Genomic DNA, 22,831 nt, shown 5'->3' on the forward strand with positions numbered 1-22,831 from the left:
GCTGCAAAAATACTCAACACGACCAGAATGTACAGCAGCCTATTTACAGTGGACCTTCCAAGTTATAACAGGCCTGACATTCAATTTGTTTTCACTTTTGAACAAAGTCTTGAATTGCAACCTGAATGCTAGGACACTTGGTGCTTCCAAATGGTCTCACAGATTTAACCCTTAGAGTTGGAAGGAACAAGACAACGTCCTTTTCTGTGTGCAGTTGAGAAATCCTAGACCGGTGTCTAAGGATGCTGAGACCTGCCTGGGAAGACAGTGTGGCTTGAAATGACACAGAAGAGGGACTTTGAAGGCACCTGACCAACTTTTTAAAAGCAGCCCTCAGGAACAGTTTGTAAGTCAAGGGTTCACTACCTTAAGTTCATTAGGTAAGTCATTATTAACTAGTTGGCTGTAATCAACCTACAAAATGCAACTAGAGGACAGTATCAAAGCCTAAATTAAGATTTTGCTAAACAATCTGAAGTAATTTGAAACATCTGTGGGGTAGACCCAGTACTAAGCCAAGGTCTTGTACGTGCTTGTTAGGGGGCTACATCCTTGGCCTGAAAGACTGCTTTTCAAAGTTAAATCAGGATTAAGGTGTCTTAGAGTGTTATGTCATTCTAGAGATCTTTTAAGGTTTTGCATATACTACACACGTGCTAGTTTTTTCCTGTAATTTTTTTTACTGTATAGGCAAATAAAAGTAGATACAGTACAAATCATGCTAAGGTTTCCAAGATTATAAATGCTAAGTCATTTAAAATGTAAGATTGTCAGAAAAGTTGACAGATACTGAATTCTTCAGCTCACTCTCACTCAGCAAAATATAATTCTTTTTTCCTACCTTTGATAAATGTAAACACTCACTACCTTAAAGTCGATACAGCTTTTATTATTTATTTTTTGGTTTTTGTTTTGTTTTGTTTTTTTGAGACAGGGTCTCACTATGTAGTTGAGACTGACCTGGAACTCATACTTTATAGGACAAGCTGGTCTTGAACTCACTGTGATTCTCCTGTCTCAGCCTCCCGAGTGCAAGCATGTGCCACCATGCCCGGCTGCTTTTAAATTTTAAATGTATAAAGAAATCTCCATCACAGATGTTTGTAAACAGGAAGTATTTTGGCGAATAACAATTTTGTTCCACTTATGAAAACAAAAAAATGGCAAAGCAATACTGGATTCTAATAATCACACAAGTTCAAATTAATACTACAGATTGCAAGAGACTTAAAATTTAACAGACAAGCACAGGAAAATCTAAGATTTAGTCTTCATTTTATTCAACCTCAATTTTTTTATATGCAAGGTATTCCAAAATTTGTTGGGTCACTGTTAAAATGTAAATTGCAAAAATATGTACTCTTTATATAGTGCAAAAGGTCTACTTTGACGATAAGACTGTATATAATTTCTAAGAAGTCTTTTCACATAGCATTCTGACAATAAATTCAGCCTGCACCACACAGGTCAGATGAACCCTTTAAATGCTGATAGATCCATAAAATAATTTTTAAAAGGTTGTACATGTGTATATGAAAGTCATTCTTTTGTGATTTAGTCATCTGCAGAATTATTATAAATGCACATATTCAGCAATCGGCATTTTAAACCATGCAGAGAGTTAAGGCAAACTTACTGTCCCGTGGATACTTTTAACAAAAGGCGTGATAAAAGTCAAAGTGAGGCATGTGAGGCCATGGTATTCATAACCCCACAGGCAGTGAGCTCCGTAAGCTTCAAAATTTTAAGACTTCATTGATTCAACCTAAAAAATAGTATTTACAAATACACATTTTTACTCATGAACATACAAATTAAATATGACACATGAATACAACTTCTGTGTGCAGTGCAAGTTTATCCCACAGGTCTTTTGTTCTGTTTTTTTGAGACAGGATCTCACTGTGTAGCTCAGGCTGGCCTAAAATTTGTGGTAATCCTGCCTCAGCCTCCCAAGTGCTGGGATTACAGGCATGGGCCACCACACCCAGCTATCCCACAGGTTTTTATGTGACTAATAGCAACAATTTACATGCCTGAACAAAGGTTTCAGGACTGAAGATAATACACCCCTTAGCACTTTAAGCATAACTTACAAGTAAGTGTAGTTACGAAGTTTATTTCATCTTAACTGTTGGACTCATGCCAATTTTAAAGCCACTGCAAATTAACATGGTATTGGAAGAGGACAGAAGGAGGGAAGTACCTGGATAGTTAAGATATAATTCATAATGCAAGATAATATATAATGTAAAAGGGGAAGATATATATTAAATTTAAGGTCAGAGGGAAGGCAACTGTCAAGGCATTCAGGTAATTGTGAGATTAACGACTACAGATGATTTTAGTAGTCGTCACCAGTAGGCAGTAAGACCCTACCATGAAACTACTGCGACATGCAGTCTAAGAATTTTAATAAATACACACTGACATAACACACCTACAAAGCCCCACATTTATACAGTCTCACACAAGGAATTGCTCTTGTGCTTGAAAGAGCCCATGTGTTGGGGTAGCAGGTTTCCTCTGCCATCTCCCAAACCTAACAGCTTCAATCAATTATAAACAGGCACCTGGCATAGGTACAGTTTCTCAGTACTACTACCAACCTACTACAAATACTGAGAAATCCAAAACCATTTCCAGAAGAGGCAGCATGCACAAGCTGAGAATCTTCAACATCAATGAACCTCAGGGTATGTTAATGGCCTTTTACATTTTGAGACGATTCAGTGAATTACAATTCATTACTTCATTTGTTTTCACCAATTCTTAGGACTGTGAAAAAGCCTTGAACGATTCCAGATCAACTCTCCCAGCGCTAACGAGTCTTATTTACACGAGAGGTGCTCCGAAACACTTTCTACACCACTCCACACTGGTGCTTGGTGGGGCATCGATCTTCTGTAACTTTTCCAGAATCTGTGCAGACAGACTGTTGTATGCCACTCCATATTCATTGTCGAATGCCTCTGAAAAAACATTTTCAAAAATACAGTTGTAATTTAATTTTAAAAACTGCATTAAAAATGGTTCTAAATCAAAATATGTGTACTTCAAGTACATATTTAAACGGTAGAACTCTTCAGAGGCAAGGACTTACACACCAGCTACAGTCCTCTCCTCAGCCTCCTTTGGTGCTGGGGCTGAACCTGGGGCCTCGGCATGACAGGCAGATGCCGCACCACTGGGCTATACCCGAAGCCCACCAGCCACATTTATGTCTTTTTTTTTTGCAGGCAGGGTCATACTATGTACCTGGCTGTCTTTGAACTCACTATGTAGTTCAGAGTGGCCTCGAACTCTCAGCAATCCTGCCTTAGCCTCCTGAATACTAGGATTACAAGAGTGCACCACTATGCGCAGCTATACCAGCTATATATAATTTTTAAAAATTACCTTTGAAAATAAAACTAAAAACCCCTTGTTAGTCAATTAACCAACTTACCAATATCAATATTTTCTCTTCCAAGAGACACCAGTGATAAGAAGAGGATTTCTCTGTATAAACTCCTATAAAACAAATACATTTAAAAAGTTAATGGGTAAACAGCATACAAATGCATGTACACAGACAGAGTTTTTTAAAATGGTGAAAGCAGGGTTAAGTGCTGAAGTCTCGTTACCAGTTTTGTACTACATCTACATCCGGACTGCTGCTATACCAGTGGTAATAAGATCACACATCAGCTGGGTGAAGAGCTGATTTTTGCACCACGCTGAGAGTCTCTCAAATTTTAAAAATTTTGGCCAGGTGTGGTAGCATTTTTAATTCCAGCACTTGGAGGCTGAGGCAAGAAGATCACAGTGAGTTTGAGGAAAGGCTGGGATACACAGTGAGACCTTGTCTCAAAACAAGAAAAACAAAAAAAAGACCAGAAACAAACTTTTAAAGTTTTACAAAAAGCTAATAGGGGCTAGAGGTATAGTTCGGTGAAGCACTTGCCTAGCATGTGCAAGGCCCAGGCTAACAACAGAACACATAACTGTTTCAACTCCAATTTCTAATTCCAACTGACAAAAGAGTTTTCTCTCATCTTTTGCCATTCAAGGAAATAACAGATTAATGTACTGAGTTCAAGGGTCTAAAACCACTGAATAAAAACAATGTAAAAAGTGGTAACCCAGTAGGAAAGCATAAACCACCTTTATTTGATTTGTGAACATAAAAATGTTATAAATGAACATTAAAAATCTGTTAAAAGAGGGCTGGGGATTTAGCTCAGTGGTTCTGCTGCCTGCCTTGCAAACACAAGGTCCTGAGTTTGATACCCAGTACCAAAAAAAAAAAAAAAATCTGTTAAAAGATTTGGCGGAAAACTTAGAATAGATTTAGAGGGAATATATCAGAAGGTAGTATTGATTCTAGTAACAACCATGCAGCTTTCTTTGGAAGCTCCAGAGGCCATAACGTCACATCTCCAACATTATTTCCCCAGGAACCACAGACTCACGAAGCAGGCTGCTCCCTACACTGTGGAGGCCGTTGCTACCTCAACAGAGGGGATCCCACATGGGTCCATCTATTTCCATTACCAATTCTTGCCCTATTACTCCTGAGATTATCTTCAAAGATGCCATTCTTGAGGAGACGCTGAGACCCTGGAAAGAGCAGCAATGTCTGAAATGCTTGATCGTATCTCCCTTTTTGAGGCAGTATTTGCGAAATACACAGTATACTGAACACATCTGATTCAGCTTCCCAAAATTTATTCTACCAGACATTTTATTATGTGCTTGTGCTCCATTACAAATGCATATGAGGGTAGCACTTGTCACTGTTTTGACAAGGAGTATATACTTCTGTTACTAGAGGTACAGGATTTAAAAAAGAAGTGAAGGGCAGGTCCAGGAACACCTGCTAGCTAGGCAAGCACTCCACCACTGAGCGACATCCCTGCCCTTTCTCAGACAGGGACCTGCTCCACTGCCCAGACTGGCCTCAAACTTGCAAACCTCTTGCCTTAGGTTCTCAACTAGCTGGGATTACAAGTGCATTCCCAGCTAAAAACAGCATCAAGTAAAAGATACTGGATTATTACCTCTGTCTCTTCACATCTGGCTTCATCTGCTGGGAGAGCAGAGTGATAGGTTTCAGAACATCGTTGTGCTGAATACTCTGCCTGATGGTTTCTACTAAAGTGCTTGTTGCTTCTTGTTCCTCAGACAGAAGACACAGTTTCTTTTCAGAATCTAATAAAAGGAACATAATAAGTAAAAGTTTTCCCCAATTATTAATAAACTTTCTCCCCAGTGCTGTGTCACTTTCTTTTTCTCTACTGAGTATCACCTCTGACTTGCTAAGTTATGTAACAATGTTCCAACTAGAAAATATTCTTCCTGCTCCCTTTAGATAGAAGAGATCTGTCCCTCCCTTCCCAAAGGAAAGCTTCCCATCTGAGACTGGATGTAAAAGCTGGTACTCCAGCTTTTGTTCTTTTTTATTAAAATACCTTTTTAACCCTAATTGAAACAAGAATAATAATAGAATTACTAAAAACACCTTCATACACATTTCACAGATTATAAAGCTTTCAAAGCCAGGCATGGGTGGTACATGTCTGTAATCCCAGCACTCAGGGGGGTGAGGCAGAAGGATCGCCATGAGTCTGAGGCCAGCCTGGGCCGCACAGGAAGTTCAAGAACCAGCCTTAAGTATGTAACGAGGCACTGTCTCAAAGAAAACAAAACAAAAACCCAAAATAAAACAAAACAAAACAAAATGAAGTGTTTCAATGGTAGAGTGGAGGTGAATCATCTATGCATATTTAACATACAGAAATTAAAACCTGTATGCTTAGCCTGGAAAAACTGGTCAACAATACAGAATTCTAGGAACCATACAATCTTACTTTTACCCATATCAGCATAAACTGGAACTATGTATCCAATAATCCCCAGTCAGCTTCATTCTGAGTGCCTCTCATAATGTTGTATTTTTCATACACCACAGCTCCAAAATAAACTACTAATACTTTATGACCACCTAAAGGCACAGCACAGTGTTCTGTGATGAGACTGGCAAGAGGAAATACCGGCTGCTGTGGATTTTGATCTTAGCTCTTCTAGCTAAACGGTGATCTCTGAATAGACCCCATTTTCATGCTACGCTATGACTTTAGAGCCTAACCCAAATATATTAGGCCACTCCACTATTTCTTCTTTAACTCAATTTTTAAAATGGCACTTTATTAAAGTATAATTCTCAAACCATACCATTAGCCCAGTGAAAGTGTACGAAAGTGTACAATAGTTTTATCTTTGAGACAGGCTCTCACTATGTATGTAGCCCAGGCTGGCCTCGAACTTGTAGCAATGCTCCTGCTGGTTAGTATAGTAGGTGTGCGTCACCAAGCCTGCCTACAACGGGTTTTAAATGTGTAACCATCATCATAACCAATTTTAGAATACTCTCACCACCCCAAAACAGGCACACCCCCTTCAACTTTCCAGCCACAGGCAAGCACTAATCTACTTCCTGCTTCTGTGTATTAAAAATCCATGGTATGGCTGTAACATATTTTATCCACTTGTGAAACGATGAACATTTAGGTTACTTCCATTTTTTAGCTATTATGCAACATGCTATCAAGAACATTCATGTATTAGTTTTGTGTGGACACAGGGAAACTGTCTACCATTCTGAGAGCTGTTGTTTCCCAAAGCCGGTGCACCATTTCATATTCTGATCAACATATGTGAGTTCCAACGTCTCTACATCCTCGACACCTCTTACTGCTTTTTATGTTTGTGTGTTGTTTTGTTTTTGTGCAGTACTGGGGACTGAACCCAAGGCACACTGGGCTACTGTACATATGTTACCTGCCTGTTAGTCACTTACGAGCTGGCTTGGCTCTCAGACTGATTACTGCATTATCCAAATAACCCTTTTCTTCCTTAACAAAGGCCCCAGAGCAAAAGAGTAGTGGTGATCCTAGAAATTTAGATACATGAAAGACAAATGGGAGAAGCACAGCATGTGCCCAAAACCTTGCTGTTTTTAATGAGATTTGGCAATTTTCTTGAATAAATGTTTCTTCATTTGCTCTATAGCCTTAGGACAATAATAATGATCACCAGTTATGGCTGTTTCAATGGAAAGTGGGTCAGAGGAACAACTGTTCATATTGTCATTCCAGAAGTCACGTTTGTGTGTGTGTGTGTGTGTGTGTGTGTGTGTGTGTCCCATATGTATTTTTCTCTATATATATTTATACATAAGATATATTGATATATATATCTATATCTTATTTGTGTGTTCATCACTTAAAGCAACCAAACAAGCTTTTTTTTTAAAGGCCATTCTTGAGAGATATACATTTTTTCCACCACAAATTTTACAACATTTTACAATACCACCTATTTCAAAAGATATAGGAAACTGGGCATTGGTGGTGCAGGCCTGTAATCCCAGTATCTGGGAGGCTGAGGCAGGAGGATCACTGAGAGTTCATGGCCAGCCTGGGCCACATACTGAGTAAGAGGCCAGTCTCAACTACATTAGGAGGCTGTCTTGTTAGTTTAAAAGAAAAAAAGGATACAGGAAAGTGACTAAAAAAATGGCAGCTCAAATTCTAATCTTTTCTAAAATAAATTTCAACATTTTGTTCTTAATGCTTAAAAAACATTCAAAATTATGATCAGAATTTTTTAAAAAGGCAAAAATAGCTCATATTTCATTATATTCTGTGACTGGCATATTTCAAGGGACAGTATCGAGTTTTTCTTCCACTTTTAAGTTAAAAATTACATAGTGATAGATTATTTAAAAAAATACAAAATAGAAAATAGTAAAAAAAAAAAAATGGAGCTTTTTCTTTCCCTTACTGAGTAGCCACTATTAACTGTGGGGTATATAGTTTTAGATGTTTTTCTTTCCTTCTACCAGACTGGAGGTTAAACTCGGGGCCTCCTGCATATGAGGCAAGCACCATGCTGCTGAGCTACCAGCACTTTGGTTGTGAGTCAGTCTCACCACGCTGGCAAGGCTGACCCCACGGGTCCCCCTCCTGCGTGTGGTGCCCCTGCAGCTGGGATTCCGATATGCGCCGCATACTCAGTGGGTTTAGACAGTTTCCATGATTCATGTTTATCTTTTGGACTCCACCCCACACTGGGGATTCAACCCAGGAGCTCACAGCTACTGTGTAAGTGTCCACGCCTTCTCCTTTCTGAGAAGAATCTGAGACAATCTCAGTAGCCCAGGTGTGCACCAGAGAGCCCAGCTGCTATGCACGGGCTGAAATACAGATAAATGTTTTTGGCTTTATTTTTCTACAACAAAGGGGAAAGATTATATGCTGCTGTGTAACTTGTACTCTTCCACTCAGTAAGAAAGTGGGCATCCGGCTCTCAGGCACCTGTCTGCAATGACTCTTTCTCAGCTGCCAATGTTTCCCAGTGTGGATTTCTCATGATTCTCCTGCCAAATATGTACATTAAAGTCTGTCACCATTACACATAACCCTAAGTGAACATTCCTGTACTGATAGCTTCTCTACTGCATTTCTACAGAATGGAATTGCCTTACTGAAATTCCTGAGTTAGAGCATATGTACACATTAAACTTGCATGTCTGCCACACTGTTCTTCAGAAATGTGTCACTTTACTTTTCACAATAAATCACAGTGTTCTTCCCTTACATCTTCAACAATGTTAATTTTTAAAACTTTTTGCCAAGTGTGAATTTAAATTTCCTGTTTTGTTTGTTTTTTTTGAGACAAGGTCTCCCTACTGTAGTTCAGGCTGGGCTTAAACTATGTTCCCCAGACTGGCCTCAAACTTGCACTTGCAGCAGTCCTCCTGCCTCAGCCTCCTGAGTGCAGGCACGCACCAACATGCTCGGATACATTTTTAAAATTAAATAAAGTAGTGTTTCACTAAAAATGTGACTGAGCATCTTTTCAATCTGTTATAAAAATACCATGCCCTGACCCTTCAAATTCACACGTAGACACCGTAACCAGCAAAGTGACTTCATCTGGAAACATGGCCTTCAAAGGAGGAAGGTGGAAGGCAGCTGGAAGCGGGGAGGCCTGGTCTGGAAGGACTGATGTCCTCATAAAGAGAGGACAGCAGGTGTGCACTCGTGTGCAGGCAGAGACGCAATGTGTGAATCCAGCAAGAAGGCAGCAATCTGCAGCAAACGAGAACAGGCTCGGGAAAAGTCAAACCTGCCATGTTACGGTCCTGGGACTGCAGCCTCCAGCCTGGGGGACCAGCCTGCAGCACCGTCATGGCAGCCCTCGCCTTTCCATGAGCTACCTGTTCATGTCAGGCACACGCTTCTCCACCGGCCTCCACTGTACTCACTGATGCATGTGCTTCTGAAAGTGTGTGACCCTGACTTTTTACAGCTTTTATTTAAGAAATCTTCTAAATAAAAAACATTAAAAATGAAGCCAGAATCTTTTGAAATTACACCCACTGACACGAGTGAAATAATGACCCTGTACAACATATCTATATTATTCTTCTACTACATAAAATTTACCCTTGAAATACCCAAACAGAAAGTTACAAAAAAAGTTACTCTTCAACCTGGTTGAGCATTGACACAGCCGAATAGGTCAGTACAGTAGTAAGCCAATTTGAATTAAATTAAAAATTTTTAAATAAATCAAATAACTTGTTTTTCTCATCTCTTCAGTTCTCTTCTTCTTTACTGATCCTTTGTTAGAAGACTTCCTTATGTGATCCAGAGTTCCGCCATGCCACTGGTTAGTGTGTGCACATTCCAGGAGGCAACTGTGTGGACCAGAATGGCGCAGCTGCAGGTGGGTCCCAGCTAGGGCCCCCGCCCCAAACTCAAAGGTGTGGGCACACGTGCCCAAGCCATACCACCTAGAAAAGAGCTGCACAGCTGTGCAAACTTCATCCAGAGTCCCGCCCCAGACCATCGGCCACAGCCAGGGGCCCACCTGGAAAAGAACTACACAGACATACAAGCAACAGCCAGTGGCTCACCCTGATACCACTGATAAGTTCCTGGAGACCATAGCCAGAAGCCTACATGGACAACAGGAACTGGGATACACAGCCCTCAGCCAAAGGCCCTCAGACAACAGCTATACAGGGGCCCCAGCGAGAGGTACACATAGATACCATCCCAAGGGTGCACAGACCACAGCCAGAAGCCTTCCCAGTCAACAAATCAGCTCAGGGATCCAGAAGGCCACCTTTCTAAACCCAGGAATTGGTGTATTGGGGATCAGCAGAGTAAAGGCTGCTCAGTGGATTCCTGAAAATTGAAGACCACTGGGTGAGCAAAAAGTTGCCTCAACGAAGGCACAGCAGGCTGCATCTGTTGACATGAGAAGACATGGAAATAAGTCTCACAATCAGACTTCCAGATCACCTATGGCAAGCCCAAAGGGAAACGAGATGGAACAATCTGATACTCAACTTGGACCCCCTGAACTGGCAACGAAAGAGGACATGGAAAAAATGAAATCAGAAATAATTTCTCAGATAACAGCAGAGATTGTGCCCACAGTACAAGACATGATTAATAAAGCTAGAGCAGACACAGATTAAAAAATAGAGAAGCTGAGGGCCGGAGATTTAGCTCAGAGGTTCGGTGGCCTGCTTTGCAAGTGCAAGGACCCGAGTTCAATCCCCAGTACCCCCACCAAAAAAAAATAGAGGAGCTGAGAAAGATGATGGAATCCCAACACAGAAAACAAATGGAATCCATAAAACAGATGCAAACAGATTTCCAAGACATTAAAAACTCCACTGAAAGTTTACACAGCAGAATGAGCCCACGCAAGGACAGAATTTCAGATATAAAAGATAGGATTGCAATCAGTGACCAGGAAAAGAAAAATTTCTTAAAAATAGTAAGGGATCATGAGAGATCAATATAGCAGCTGCTAGACGATTCAAAGAATAACATAAAACTAATTGGAGTCAATGCAGAAACAGGAGAGAGTGCAGAAGACATAAACTGTTCACTGAAGTAATAGCAGAAAAATTTCCAAATAGGGGAAAAGAACCTGACATACAGATAAGTGAGGCTTATAGGACTCCAACTAGCCATGATAAAAAAAATTTATACATAGTAGGCATATAATAGTTAAGATTCCAGAAACCCAACAGAAGAACAAAATTCTACAAGCAGTTAGGAAAAAGAAGCAAATCACATACAAAGAAAGCCCATCAGAATCACACAAATCCACAAGGCAAGAAGAGCATGGAGTGATGTATTTCAAGCCCTAAAGGAAAACAACCTCCAACCCAGAATGATGTACCCTGCAAAACTATCTTTCAAAATGGATGGAGAAATAAGATACTTTCATGACAAAGAGCACCTGAGGAACTTCATGAATAGTAAACCAGCACCCAAAAAAATTTTAAACAATATCCTAGGAAAAGACAATGACGATCACAACCCCAAGAAGCCCAGCAGAATGAATCCATCAGTCACGACAAGAAACTAAATGCAAAGGGGGAGAATCCAACAAAAAGATAAAGTCATGACAAGGTTAAGTCAGTATGTATCAGTTATAACCATCAATGTCAGTGGTCTCAAATTACCAATTAAAAGAAACAGGCTGGCAGAATGGGTCAAGAAGCAAGATCCAACAATATGCTGCATACATGAAACACACTTAATTCAAAAAGAAATTTACAGACTGAAAGTTAAAGGGTGGAAAACAATACTGCATGTGACAGGAATCAAAAAAAGAGTAGCAGCTATCCTTTGCAGAGCAAGTGGATTTCAAACCAACACTGATTAAGAGAGACAAAAAAGGACACTAGATCCCTGTAAAGGGAACAATCCAAGAGGAAGAAATGACAATCATAAATATATATGCACCAAACACTAGTGTATCCAATTATATAAAACAAATACTAATGGACATGAAAAATCATATAAGCACTAATACAACAGAAGTAGGAGACCTCAATACCCCACTGTCACAACCAGACAAAAAATAAACAATGAAATAGTAGGACTCAATCAAACTCTTGAACAAATGAACTTAACAGATGTTTAGAGTGTTCCACCCCACAAAATCAGAATATACATTCTTTTCAGCTGCACATGGATCCTTCCCCAAAACAGACGACATGCTCGATCATAGAACATGTTTAAGTAAGTGCAAAGGAACTGAAGTTATCCCCTGTATATTATCAGACCATGGTGTGATGAAATTAGAGATCAACAGCAAAAGAAACTGCAAGAATTTCATAAACATATGGAAATTGAGCAACAGACTTCTGAATAACCAATCAGTTACAGAGGAAATTAAAGAAGAAATCAGACAGTTCATACAATTAAATGGCAATGACAATACCACATATTGGAATCTATGGGACACAATGAAAACAGTCTTATGAGGGAAATTCATAGCAGTGAATACTCATATTAGGAAAACAGAGCAAGTTCAATTACACAACCTCAAGCTTCTAGAAAAAGAAGTGCAGGACAAACCCAAAGCTCATACAAGGGAGGAAATGATAAAGATCAGGTCAGAAATTTATGCAATGGAGACTAAGAGAATAATACAAAAAAAAAAAAAAAAAAAAAAAAAAAAAAACCCAATGAAGCCAAGAGTTGGTTCTTCAAAATAATAAACAAAATTGAGAAAACCTTAGCCAACCTTATCAAAAAAAAGGAAGAAAAGGCCCAAATCCATACAATTAGGCATGAAAAGGGTGAAATTACAATGGACCCAGAAGAAATCCAGAGGATCATCAATGCCTACTTCAAGAAACTGTATGCCAATAAGATGGAAAATACAGAAGAAATGGACAGATTCCTAGGTACATATGAATTACCAAACTTTAACAAAGACGACCTAAAAATTCTACATGACCCAATGGCAACCAATGAAATTGAAAATGTAATTAAGAACTTACCAACTAAGAAAAGCCCAGGTCCTGATGGCTTCACTGCTGAATTCTACAAGACATTTAGAGAGGAACTACTGCCACTCCTGTTTAAACTCTTCAGTGAAATTGAAAGGGAAGCAATACTCCCGAATTCAGTCCTGGAAACAAGCCTCACCTTGATTCCCAAAGCAGAGAAAGACCCAACCGAAAAAGAGAACTGCAGGCCAATCTCACTAATGAACACAAATGCAAAAGTATTTTGTAAGATACTCGCAAACAGAATGCAGGGCATAATTAAAAGATCATACACCCTGACCAAGTGGGATTCATCACAGGGATGCAGGAATGCAAATCAATAAATGTTGGGCTGGGGATTTAGCTCAGTGGTTCTGTTACCTTCCTCACTAGCATAAGGTCCCAAATTTGATCTCCAGTAACAAAAACAACAACAACAAAAAATAAATAAATAAATGTAATATACTATTAATAGAGCCAAGAATAAAAACCATATGATCATCTCAGTAGATGCAGAGAAAGCATTTGACAAAATCCAACACAATTTATGATAAAAACTCTCCAAATAATTGGACTAGATGGTCTCTACCTCAATCTGATAAAAGCCATCTATGAAAAACCAACCGCCAATATTACACCAAATGGTCAAAAACTGAAATCCTTCACACTAAAATCAGGAACAAGACAAGGTTGTCCACTATCACGACTTTTGTTCAATACAGTTTTGGAAACAAGCCCCAGAAGTTAGACAAGAGAAAGAAATAAAAGGAATAAAGATGGGAAATGAAGTGAAATTGTCATTATTTGCAAATGAAATGGTACTCTATACAGAAGACACCAAGAACTCCACTAAAGTCTTCTAGAATTAACAACCACATTCAGTAAAGTAGCTGGATATAAGGTCAACATACAAAAAATCAACAGCTTTCCTGTACATGAAAAACAAACTCACAGAAAAAGAAGTGGGACAATTCCTTTCACAATAACAACCAAAAATTGGAAATACCTAGGAATCCACATAACAGAAGAAATCAAAGATCTCTACTCTGAAAACAACACTAAAAACAGAGAACGAAGAGTGTATCAGGAAATGGAAAGACATCCCTTGCTCCTGGGTAGGAAGAATCAACACAGAGAAAATGGCCATACTTCCAAAACTGCTATATAGATTCAATGCAATCCCAATTGAAATCCCAGCAGCACACTTCACAGACACTGAAAAAACAATCCAAAAATTAATTTGGAACAAGAGACCCTGAATAACAAAAGCAATTCTAGGCAATAAAGACAAGGTAGGGGGTATCACAATCCCAACTTGAAACTATACTACAAAGCTACTGTGATAACAACATGATCCTGGCAAAGCAACAGACCTGAGGACCAGTGGAACAGATTAGAAGATACAGAAACAAGTGCAGACACACTCAGCCACCTCATCTTCAACAAAGGAGCCAACCATCCTCACTGGAGGAAAGAGACCCTCTTTAATAAATGGTGCTGGAAAAACTGGGTTTCAATTTGCCAAAGATTAAAACTAGACCTGTATGTCTCACCATGCACTAAACTAAAATCAAAATGGATTAAAGATCTAAATATTAAAACAGAAACACTAAACCAGCTGGAAGAGAGATTAGGTAGAACTCTTAAAGACATTGGTACAGGAAAAGATTTTACGAACAAAACCTCAGTTGCCCGTGAACTAGCACAAAAAAAAACAACAAGTGGGATCTCTTCTTATTAAAAAGCTTCTGCACAGCAAGAGAAACAACCAAGTGTGAAGAGACAACCCACAATGTGGGAAAAACTTTTCAGCAGCTCTTCCTCAGACAAAGGTCTACTATGTAGAATATATAAAGAACTTAAAAAAAAACCAGACCTCCCAAAATTAATCCAAAAATGGACATTTCTCAGACAAAGAAGTAGAAATAGCAAATAAACATTTGAAAAAATGTTCAACATCACTGGTCATTTGAGAGATGCAAAGAAAAACAACACTGAAATTCCACCTCACCCCAGAAAGAATAAAATCAACCAACAACAAATGCTGGTGGGGCTGTGGGAAAAGAGGAACCCTGCTCCACTGCTGGTGGGAGTGTAGACTGGTGCAACCACTGTGGAAATCAGTGTGGAGATACCTCGAAGAAAAAGAATTGGAGGTCCCACTTGACCCCACTATTCCCCTGCTGGGTTTCTTCCCCAAAGAATTAAAAGAATCACACCACAGTGATAGATGTGCACCCATGTTCATAGCAGCACAATTTTAAATAGCTAAAACTTAGAAGCAGCCCAACTGCCCATCAACAGGAGAATGGATAAAGAAAATATGTTTTTAAAAAAAATAAAATGGAGTACTACTCAGCCATAAAGAATGAGAAACTAGAGACATTTATAACTAAACAGATGCATATTGAGGGGATACTCTTAAGTGAAATAAACAGGATGCATATGGGTAAATACCAAATAGTTTCTCTAGTGTGCGGAACAAAGTGTAAAATAAGGACTAAAAGGTATAATAGATAATGTGAAATAGGAAGAAAAGGTGCAAAGGGGAAGGGGAAATGCGAGGGGTGGGGGAAAATAAAGATGGGAATGGAATTAACATGAGAAAAAAATGGAAACAAAGTCTTTGCAGATAGGGAGAAGTGAAGGGGTTGAAGGGAGGGCAGGGGAGTGGGGAAAAAATAACCGAGATGGATTATGTAAAGGTGCAAATTTCCAATGATGAATTATATTTTATACCTTAAATGTACCAGTAAAATTAAAAAAAAAAAAAGAATTACTTATGTGAACGGATTGTACCACAAATCACAATTTGCTTATCCACTACTGTCAGAGTATTTGAGCATGTCAAAGTTCGTTCTTTTTCTCCCTCTTTTTCTTTTCTTCCTCTCTCCCTAATAAAACTTTCTCTCTCCGTCTCTGTCCTCCCCCCAACCTACCCTCTTCCTGCACCTTCCTTCTACACCTTCCGTAAGAGGACAGTTTGCCCAGGCTAGATTAATAGCACAGCACCCTGCCTCAGCCTCCTGGAGTGCTGGAATTACAAGCACGTACCACCATGCCCACTGAATCTGTACTTTCTTTTTTTTGGGGGGGGTACAGGGGATCAAACTCGGGTCCTTGAGCTTGTGAGGCAGGCACCAGAACCACTGAGCTTATTCCCAGCCCTGAGTCTGCATTTTCAAAGTCACATCTTCAGCTGTATCTTACTTACTGGAATTCCTCCATGAGACATATAGAGGTTCTCCGGGCTCCTGATGAAGGTTGATATTATCCCATAGCAGCTGAATATATACAAGTTTGCTATCCTGGGACAGAGACAACAGAGGAAGCTAAAAGTGATCAATAGAAAATATTAGTATCCCAAACAATTATCCTGGATCTAGCAATCTGCATAAAACAAATGTGTTCTCTCAAAATCCTGGATCTACAATTCTAAACAAAAATTTTTAAAATTTCATTAATATCTGATGATAAACATAGGTTTCTTTTCTTCCCCTACCCCTTCTCGGTGTCTCTGAGTATGTGGGTGTGTATGGGTGTGTTCCACTGGTAAGTAAACCCATTGCCTCATGGAGGCCCTCAAGTTTTATTTTGAGATAGGGCGTCACTAACTTGCTCAGGTCAGCCTCTAGACAGCCTCCAGCCTCAGCTTCTCAAATAGCAACCTTTATGCTTGGCTTCACTTACAGGTTCTTGGTGGAATGACAACTTGATAACTGGCACAGTAGTCACATACAACATTAACTAACCATCGATCATTACAGGAAGACAAAGTATAAGTTCTACTCTCTTACCAAGTAATTTTGTTTCATCTACTCTACTCAAAATAATGAGTCAAATTACAGTTTATAATACTGTAAGAGTGAGTTGTGCTCCAGCTGTATTTGTGATTTGGTGTTTGTCATCATTCACCCTAATAAAAAATACTGTAGTCCAATGGAATCAGAAATCTCAGTGGAAGAGTAACTGGAGCTATCAGAGCTAGGCAGTTGGATGGTGACATTAACTTTCCCTCACTTATTAGGCATGTGACCTTACAGAAATCACTTGACTTCTCTGACTTTTAATTATAGCACCTGAAAAATAGGGATAATAGGAGTCCCTTTAAATGAGGCTGTGGGGGGATTTCAGTGAGAATATGACCATCTCCAGCTCCTCTCAGCTCTTTGTGACTACACAACCATGCTTGGACCACAAAGATACGTGTGGAAACACGTGAGCTGTGTGTAAGGAAGAAGACACACCTTCCTCCATCCCTTCTTCTCCTTACTGCTCACTGAAAACAGGAGTGAGTCTGGAGACAGTGTCAGCTATCTGTACTAAAGCAGAACTCGGGGAAAATGGAAGTCGCACACAGAGAAGCAAAAAGAAGAACGTCAAGTCCCTGCACAGCATTACCTGTGAGCTTCCATTCAGCCTCTACTGCAAGAGGGATAACCCTCTAAGTGTCGAGCTCCTGTTTTTATGTACTCTCAGCAGCGTGAAGCCTCACCCCAGCTGCACCAATCCAGCGCAAGCAGAGGAGTTGGTCCCTACCTGGACACCTTCGTTACAATGCTCAGATGTGAGGATAAGTCCTGGCAAGTTACTCGGAAGGTCCAAGCGCCTGAAATACCAAACGAGGTTCCAGAAGATGATGGGGTGCTGGTTGATGAAAGAGGAGGAATGGATCACCTGGTCGCCTTCATTTTCTAGCAAAGATTCAAGTTCTTTACGAAGCACAAGGGGACTCAAGTAAGGCACAGAAACAGGAGAAGGATTGGGCCTCTTTCCTAGAGGGTCCTTTTGAAAAATACAAAAAGAAGTAAATGGTAGCTGTTAAATTTTGTGTGCTTAACACTACTTTTCAATGAGATGTTTCTCTATCCTGTAAAATCAATTATTGCAAGATCATGTGGTACAATATCCTAACAGTTCATACTTTTGAGACAACTGGAAATTTGAGCCAAGACTGAATAACTTAATACCTTTTTATTTTTTTAGTAAAATAGCATTGTGATATTTTTTTAAATGTTCAGACACATACTGAAATATTTCCAAATGAAATATAAGTTGTTTGAAGGGAAAGAAAATGAAGATTTATGGCCAAAAATTGAAAATTCCTGTAGCTAGATGAGTCAAGAGACTCCATTATCCATCTCTGTGTTTGTGCAGATTTGATATCCTCCGTATTAAAAAGCTTAAATACTTGTTTATGGAAAATTGTTCATCACTTTTCATGTCATTAAACTGGGTATACCTGAGAAGAATAATGTGCTACTATTAAATATAAATGGGAACAGGCAGTATGATTATAGTGACTCATACCATAACTTCCTGCAGACTGTTTGGAAGACTCACTGTTGAAATACCATGGAACGGTCGCTGGGAGAAGTCAATGCTCTGCAAAGGACCTCCAACACTGTGACTTCGAGTCAAAGAGACACTTCGCTTGGATAAACTGCTAGGCACTGATGACATTGTCACAGTCTGGACATCTCCACTGGCTTTCTTCATTGTATCACTTTAAAAATGCAGAAGAATGGCTGTGTTAAAATCTCTACAGACAGTAGTACCTGCAATGGACTTTGAGTCTATTACATGTATCTAAGAAGAACCAGCACCACCTTTAGTAACTAAATTTGGGGCTGGAAGCATAGCTCAATAATAAAGTGTTTGGGCCGGGGATTTAGCTCAGTGGTTCTACCGCCTGCCTCACAAGCGCAACGATCCGAGTTCAATCCCCAGTACCAAAAAAATAATAATAACAATAATAATGATCATAAAGTGTTTTCCCTGCAAGTGGGAGGACCTGAGTTTGTCCCCAGCACCATGCCCTAAAGAAAGAACTCCACTTTTTTCTAGTACTTCGTCAAACTGATCAGAAGGACAAACTGACTGAAGATTGGTGAGGGGTGGGAACAGGACATATGGTACACCTTAAAAGACTAAGTAGCCATTCAGCTGCTTTTCTGAAGCATTATTTCATTTTTATTAAATAAAATCTTCCAGGGCCGGGGATTTAGCTCAGCAGTTCAGTGGCCTGCCTTACAAGCGCAAGGACCCAAGTTCAATCCCCGGTACCAAAAGAAAAAAGAAAAAAAAAAAACTTCCAGAAGTATACTACCACACGCGAATGAGTAGATTCTCTGCTGTTTAGTCTCTACTAGGCTACTAGCCACTCAAGGATACAGACCAGGAGTCCTCTACTTTTTTTTACTTTTAGTGCCATATATAATGCTTAGCACACAAACAGGTTTGCAACAACTGTGTGACTCAACCGATGCTGAGGAGTAAAACATATGCTTACACTTTACACTAAAGAGAGTATGTCTCTGACAACTGGAAATGACTACACAAAGAAGAAAAATTATTTTGTCCTGTTGAGAAGTTCAGTTTGTAAGATATCACTGAAAAGCATCTGACTTGGTTCAGAAACGTTTCATCAAGCCAGGACGGTGGTGCACGCATGTCAGCACTCTGGCAGGCAAGGGCAAGAGGACTGCCAGTTGGAGCCCAGCCTGGGAAAACTAGTGAGCTGATGAGAGCCCCTCAAAAGCAAAAGATGAAAATGGGCTGGGGTGGCACTCAGTGCAAAGGCTTTTGGTTGAATCCCTTTTATCAGATTCCTGCATTCGATATTAAAATACTATGTGGTAGTAAAATGTCAAGATTAAATCTCTTACATGCCGAAACCTATGCCAAGTTGTCGTTGCTGTGTTTTTGGTACTGGGGATTGAACTCCGGACCTTGCGCTTGTGAGCAGGTGGTGGAACCACTGAGCTAAATACCAGCCCAGGATTTCAGGTCTTTACAAGGATACTCAATTTACTATAAAGACTGATATGCATCTTTCGGCACCTTGACTCAGTGGGGCAGCTCGTCTCTTCAGTTACAGTCTCACTATGTTTCGGGAAATCCATGAAGTTAATCAAGTCAGGCTCTGCTGAACTGCACACAGCTTTGTGCTCCAATGGTTCACTTGCCAGTGGAATGCTGGCACTCTGTAAACTGTCACCAGAGGTACTTGGCTTCAAGAAAAAGCTAGATAAGGAGAGGAAAGGGGAAAAAGCCATTATGACTTAATGGTAAAGCAGTCCTTAAGAATTAAACAACTTGTAAGGGAAACACTGCCTGTTTCAAACATATACACACTTCTGCTCTCAATTCCTCTCTCCTATCCAGTCTAAGTAGTCCAGTATAACACTGCTGCAGTATTTGAGAACTATTAAATAAAGCTATGAAGTGGGGGTAAAAGCAAAATATTTTACTAATTTCCTAAGTCAGAAAAAAAGAGAAGAAAAGAGAAAGAAGGAAGGAAGAGAGGGAAGAAGCGAGGGAGGGAAAACAACAGCAACATGTTAAAACATGTCAACCTGGGCAGCGGATTTAGCTCAGCGGTTCGGTGGCCCGCCTTGCAAGCGCAAGGACCTGAGTTCAATCCTCGGTACCAAAAGAAAACAAAATGTCAACCTGTAATTGTTTATGATATCCTTTTCTCTTGACTGTAAATCTCTAGTTTGTCTCTAGTCCTTCTGCTCCTCTCTGCTCATTATGGTATTTTCATCTTCTCTTTCTCCTCCCTTTGGATACTTAGGGAGGGTAGGGCTTCGTGAAGGATATTTGAGAATTTTCTGAGATTATGCCATATGTATCTTGATAAGAGCCTCATTTGCACAAATGCACGCATTTATTTTTTCAAAATGGCATAAAGATTTGTACATTTTATTGTATAGAGTATCTGACTGTAGTTAATAGTATGCAAGCTGAAGTCTTTGGGAGAGTAATACGTTCACCTCACTTTGTTCTGCTTGCTCTGAGACAGGGTCTCACTAGGTAGGGAGCCCAGTCCAGTATGCAACTCATGACACTCCCAGCCTCCTAGTACTGAGAATACAGGAGTGCACCAGGCTTCGCCTTACTTTTTAATTAGTAAAAAATAAAATACACTGCTAAAACATGAAGAGACAGGTGACAAAGCAAGAATAGTAAGATGTAAAATGAAAATTACAGGGGTGGGCATATGAGTATTCACTACAAAAAGAAAAATCTTTACCTAGCCAGGAGTTTGGGTCACTGGTAGAGCACATGCTAAGGATGTATGTACAAGGCCCTGCTTTCAATCCCTGCCACCTCTGCCACCCAAAAACAGTCTCTAAACTTTGTTCTAAGTTTGACGTTTCTTTTTTTTTTTTCGTTTTTGGTACTGGGGCTGGAACTCAGGACCTTACACTTGTGAGGCAGGCAGCAGTACCACTGAGCTAAATTCCCGGCCCCTTGACATTTTTCATTATGTCATACTAGGGAGGAAAAATCAATAATGCTGCATTTAATGAGAAGATATGTTCAAAGGTCCTTATAACAGCTTAAAAAACACAACAAAGGGCTGGGGATTTAGCTCAGTGGTGCTGCCGTCTGCCTGGCAAGTGCAAAGACTGGAGTTAGATCCCCAGGACCAAAAACAAAACAATGAAACAACAAAACAAAAGCACAACAAAAAAGGACAGGACATATGGAGAATAATTTAAGAATCTCTACTAAGAATCTAGCTAAAAAAATGGAGAGATATCATACTCAGATTAATATTGAAAATAGGTCAATTTTCCTCAAATTAATCTATAAATCTTGGGCTGGGGATTTAGCTCAGTAGCACTGTGCCTGCTTCACAAGTGCAAGATCCTGAGTTTAATCCCTGTACCAAAAACAAACAGACAAACAAACACACAATCTATAAATCTTATGCAATCTCAATGAAAACTCTAAGTGGATTGTGCGTGTGCATGTGCATGTGCGTGTGTGTGTATGTGTGTGTGTGTGTATACACATACGCTCAACATTTGTAGGAAGTAACTAAGCAGGAAAAAAAAAATCCAAGAAAAGGAACCCCCGTAACACCAGCCACACCATGAAGGTAAAAGTGACAGAAACAGCAGCGTACACAGAAGGAATACAAGAACGCAGAGCCAGTGAGGCACATGAGGCAACTTGCTACCACTGAAGAAAGGGCAGGTTACTCATAATATTGGGGTATCAGGTGTGTTGTACAGAGAAAAATAAAAGCTGGGTTTCTCCACATGAAGGTGTTCAGAGAGCTAAACATCTAAATATCTGAGGTAAAATATAAAGATCATTCAGTCTAGATGCACAAAGCCTTGCATTTAATCCCTGGTAATATGAAGAAAACATAAGACAAAATACTCAGGGAGATTGGCCAGGGATTTAGCTCAGTGGTTCAGTGGCCTGCCTTATAAGCGCAAGGACCCGAGTTCAATCCCCGGTACCAAAAAAAAAACCAAAAAAACAAAATACTCAGGGAGAAAATCTTAATACCTAGTCATGGAAACCTTTTTGTTTTTTGTTTTTTGTTTTTTTGAGACAGGGTCTTGCTATAGTTAGGCTAGCCTTGAACTCACTATGTAGCCCAGGCTGGTCTCAAACTTGCAGCAATCCTCCTGCCTCAGCCTCCCCAGTGTTGGGATAACTAGTGCGCACCACCACAACTGGCATATGGGGAAAAACTTTTAAAACAACAACACTCCAAAAGCACAACTTATAAGTGGAAAATTAATGGGCAAGAATATCAAAACTAATGGTTTTTCTTCATGCAATCAATATCAACAATATTCAAGTCAGAACAACATTAAAAAAGAAGTTCAACAGAAAAGCAGACAAAGAATACAAAGAACATAGGCAAGCAAGTCAAGAGAATGCTGGAATAACAAGTAATGACGGGCTGGAGATTTAGCTCAGTGGCACCACGCCTGCCTGGCAAGTGCGAGGTCCTGAGTTTGATTCCTAGTATCAGAAAAACAAAACAAAACAAAAACGAATAATGAACACACAAACTTAATAGTATTCAGAGAAATTGAAATAAAAACAATAAAGTCACACTTTATACTCAATTAAAATGTGAAAATTAGAAAAGTGACAATACCAATTGTGGATAAGGTTGTAAAGCAATGAAAATTCTTGGGTACTACTGATAGGAGAGTA

The 22,831-nt window shown here is 39.7% G+C and overlaps 1 protein-coding gene across 2 annotated transcripts in view; it reads right to left on the minus strand.

Moving 5' to 3' along the window:
• Positions 1–1,261: 1,261 nt before the first annotated feature.
• Dennd4c (DENN domain containing 4C) overlaps positions 1,262–22,831 on the minus strand; it is a 90,094-nt gene continuing 68,524 nt past the window's right edge. Inside the window, exons 26-32 of one of the 2 annotated variants that reach the window (XM_010630913.3) lie at positions 19,700–19,882; positions 18,167–18,362; positions 17,396–17,641; positions 16,071–16,164; positions 5,043–5,193; positions 3,449–3,513; positions 1,262–2,972 (exon numbers count right to left, since the gene is read on the minus strand). In XM_010630913.3, the coding sequence (XP_010629215.1) occupies positions 2,836–2,972; positions 3,449–3,513; positions 5,043–5,193; positions 16,071–16,164; positions 17,396–17,641; positions 18,167–18,362; positions 19,700–19,882 (1,072 nt within the window). In that variant the 3' untranslated portion in view covers positions 1,262–2,835. Of the gene's footprint in view, positions 2,973–3,448; positions 3,514–5,042; positions 5,194–16,070; positions 16,189–17,395; positions 17,642–18,166; positions 18,363–19,699; positions 19,883–22,831 lie in introns of both variants that reach the window. The other variant, XM_010630912.3, reaches the window with a different exon arrangement.

Source organism: Fukomys damarensis, unplaced genomic scaffold, assembly GCF_012274545.1.
Source record: "Fukomys damarensis isolate Sample0158 unplaced genomic scaffold, DMR_v1.0_HiC HiC_scaffold_31, whole genome shotgun sequence".
Classification (NCBI taxonomy): Eukaryota; Metazoa; Chordata; class Mammalia; order Rodentia; family Bathyergidae; genus Fukomys; species Fukomys damarensis.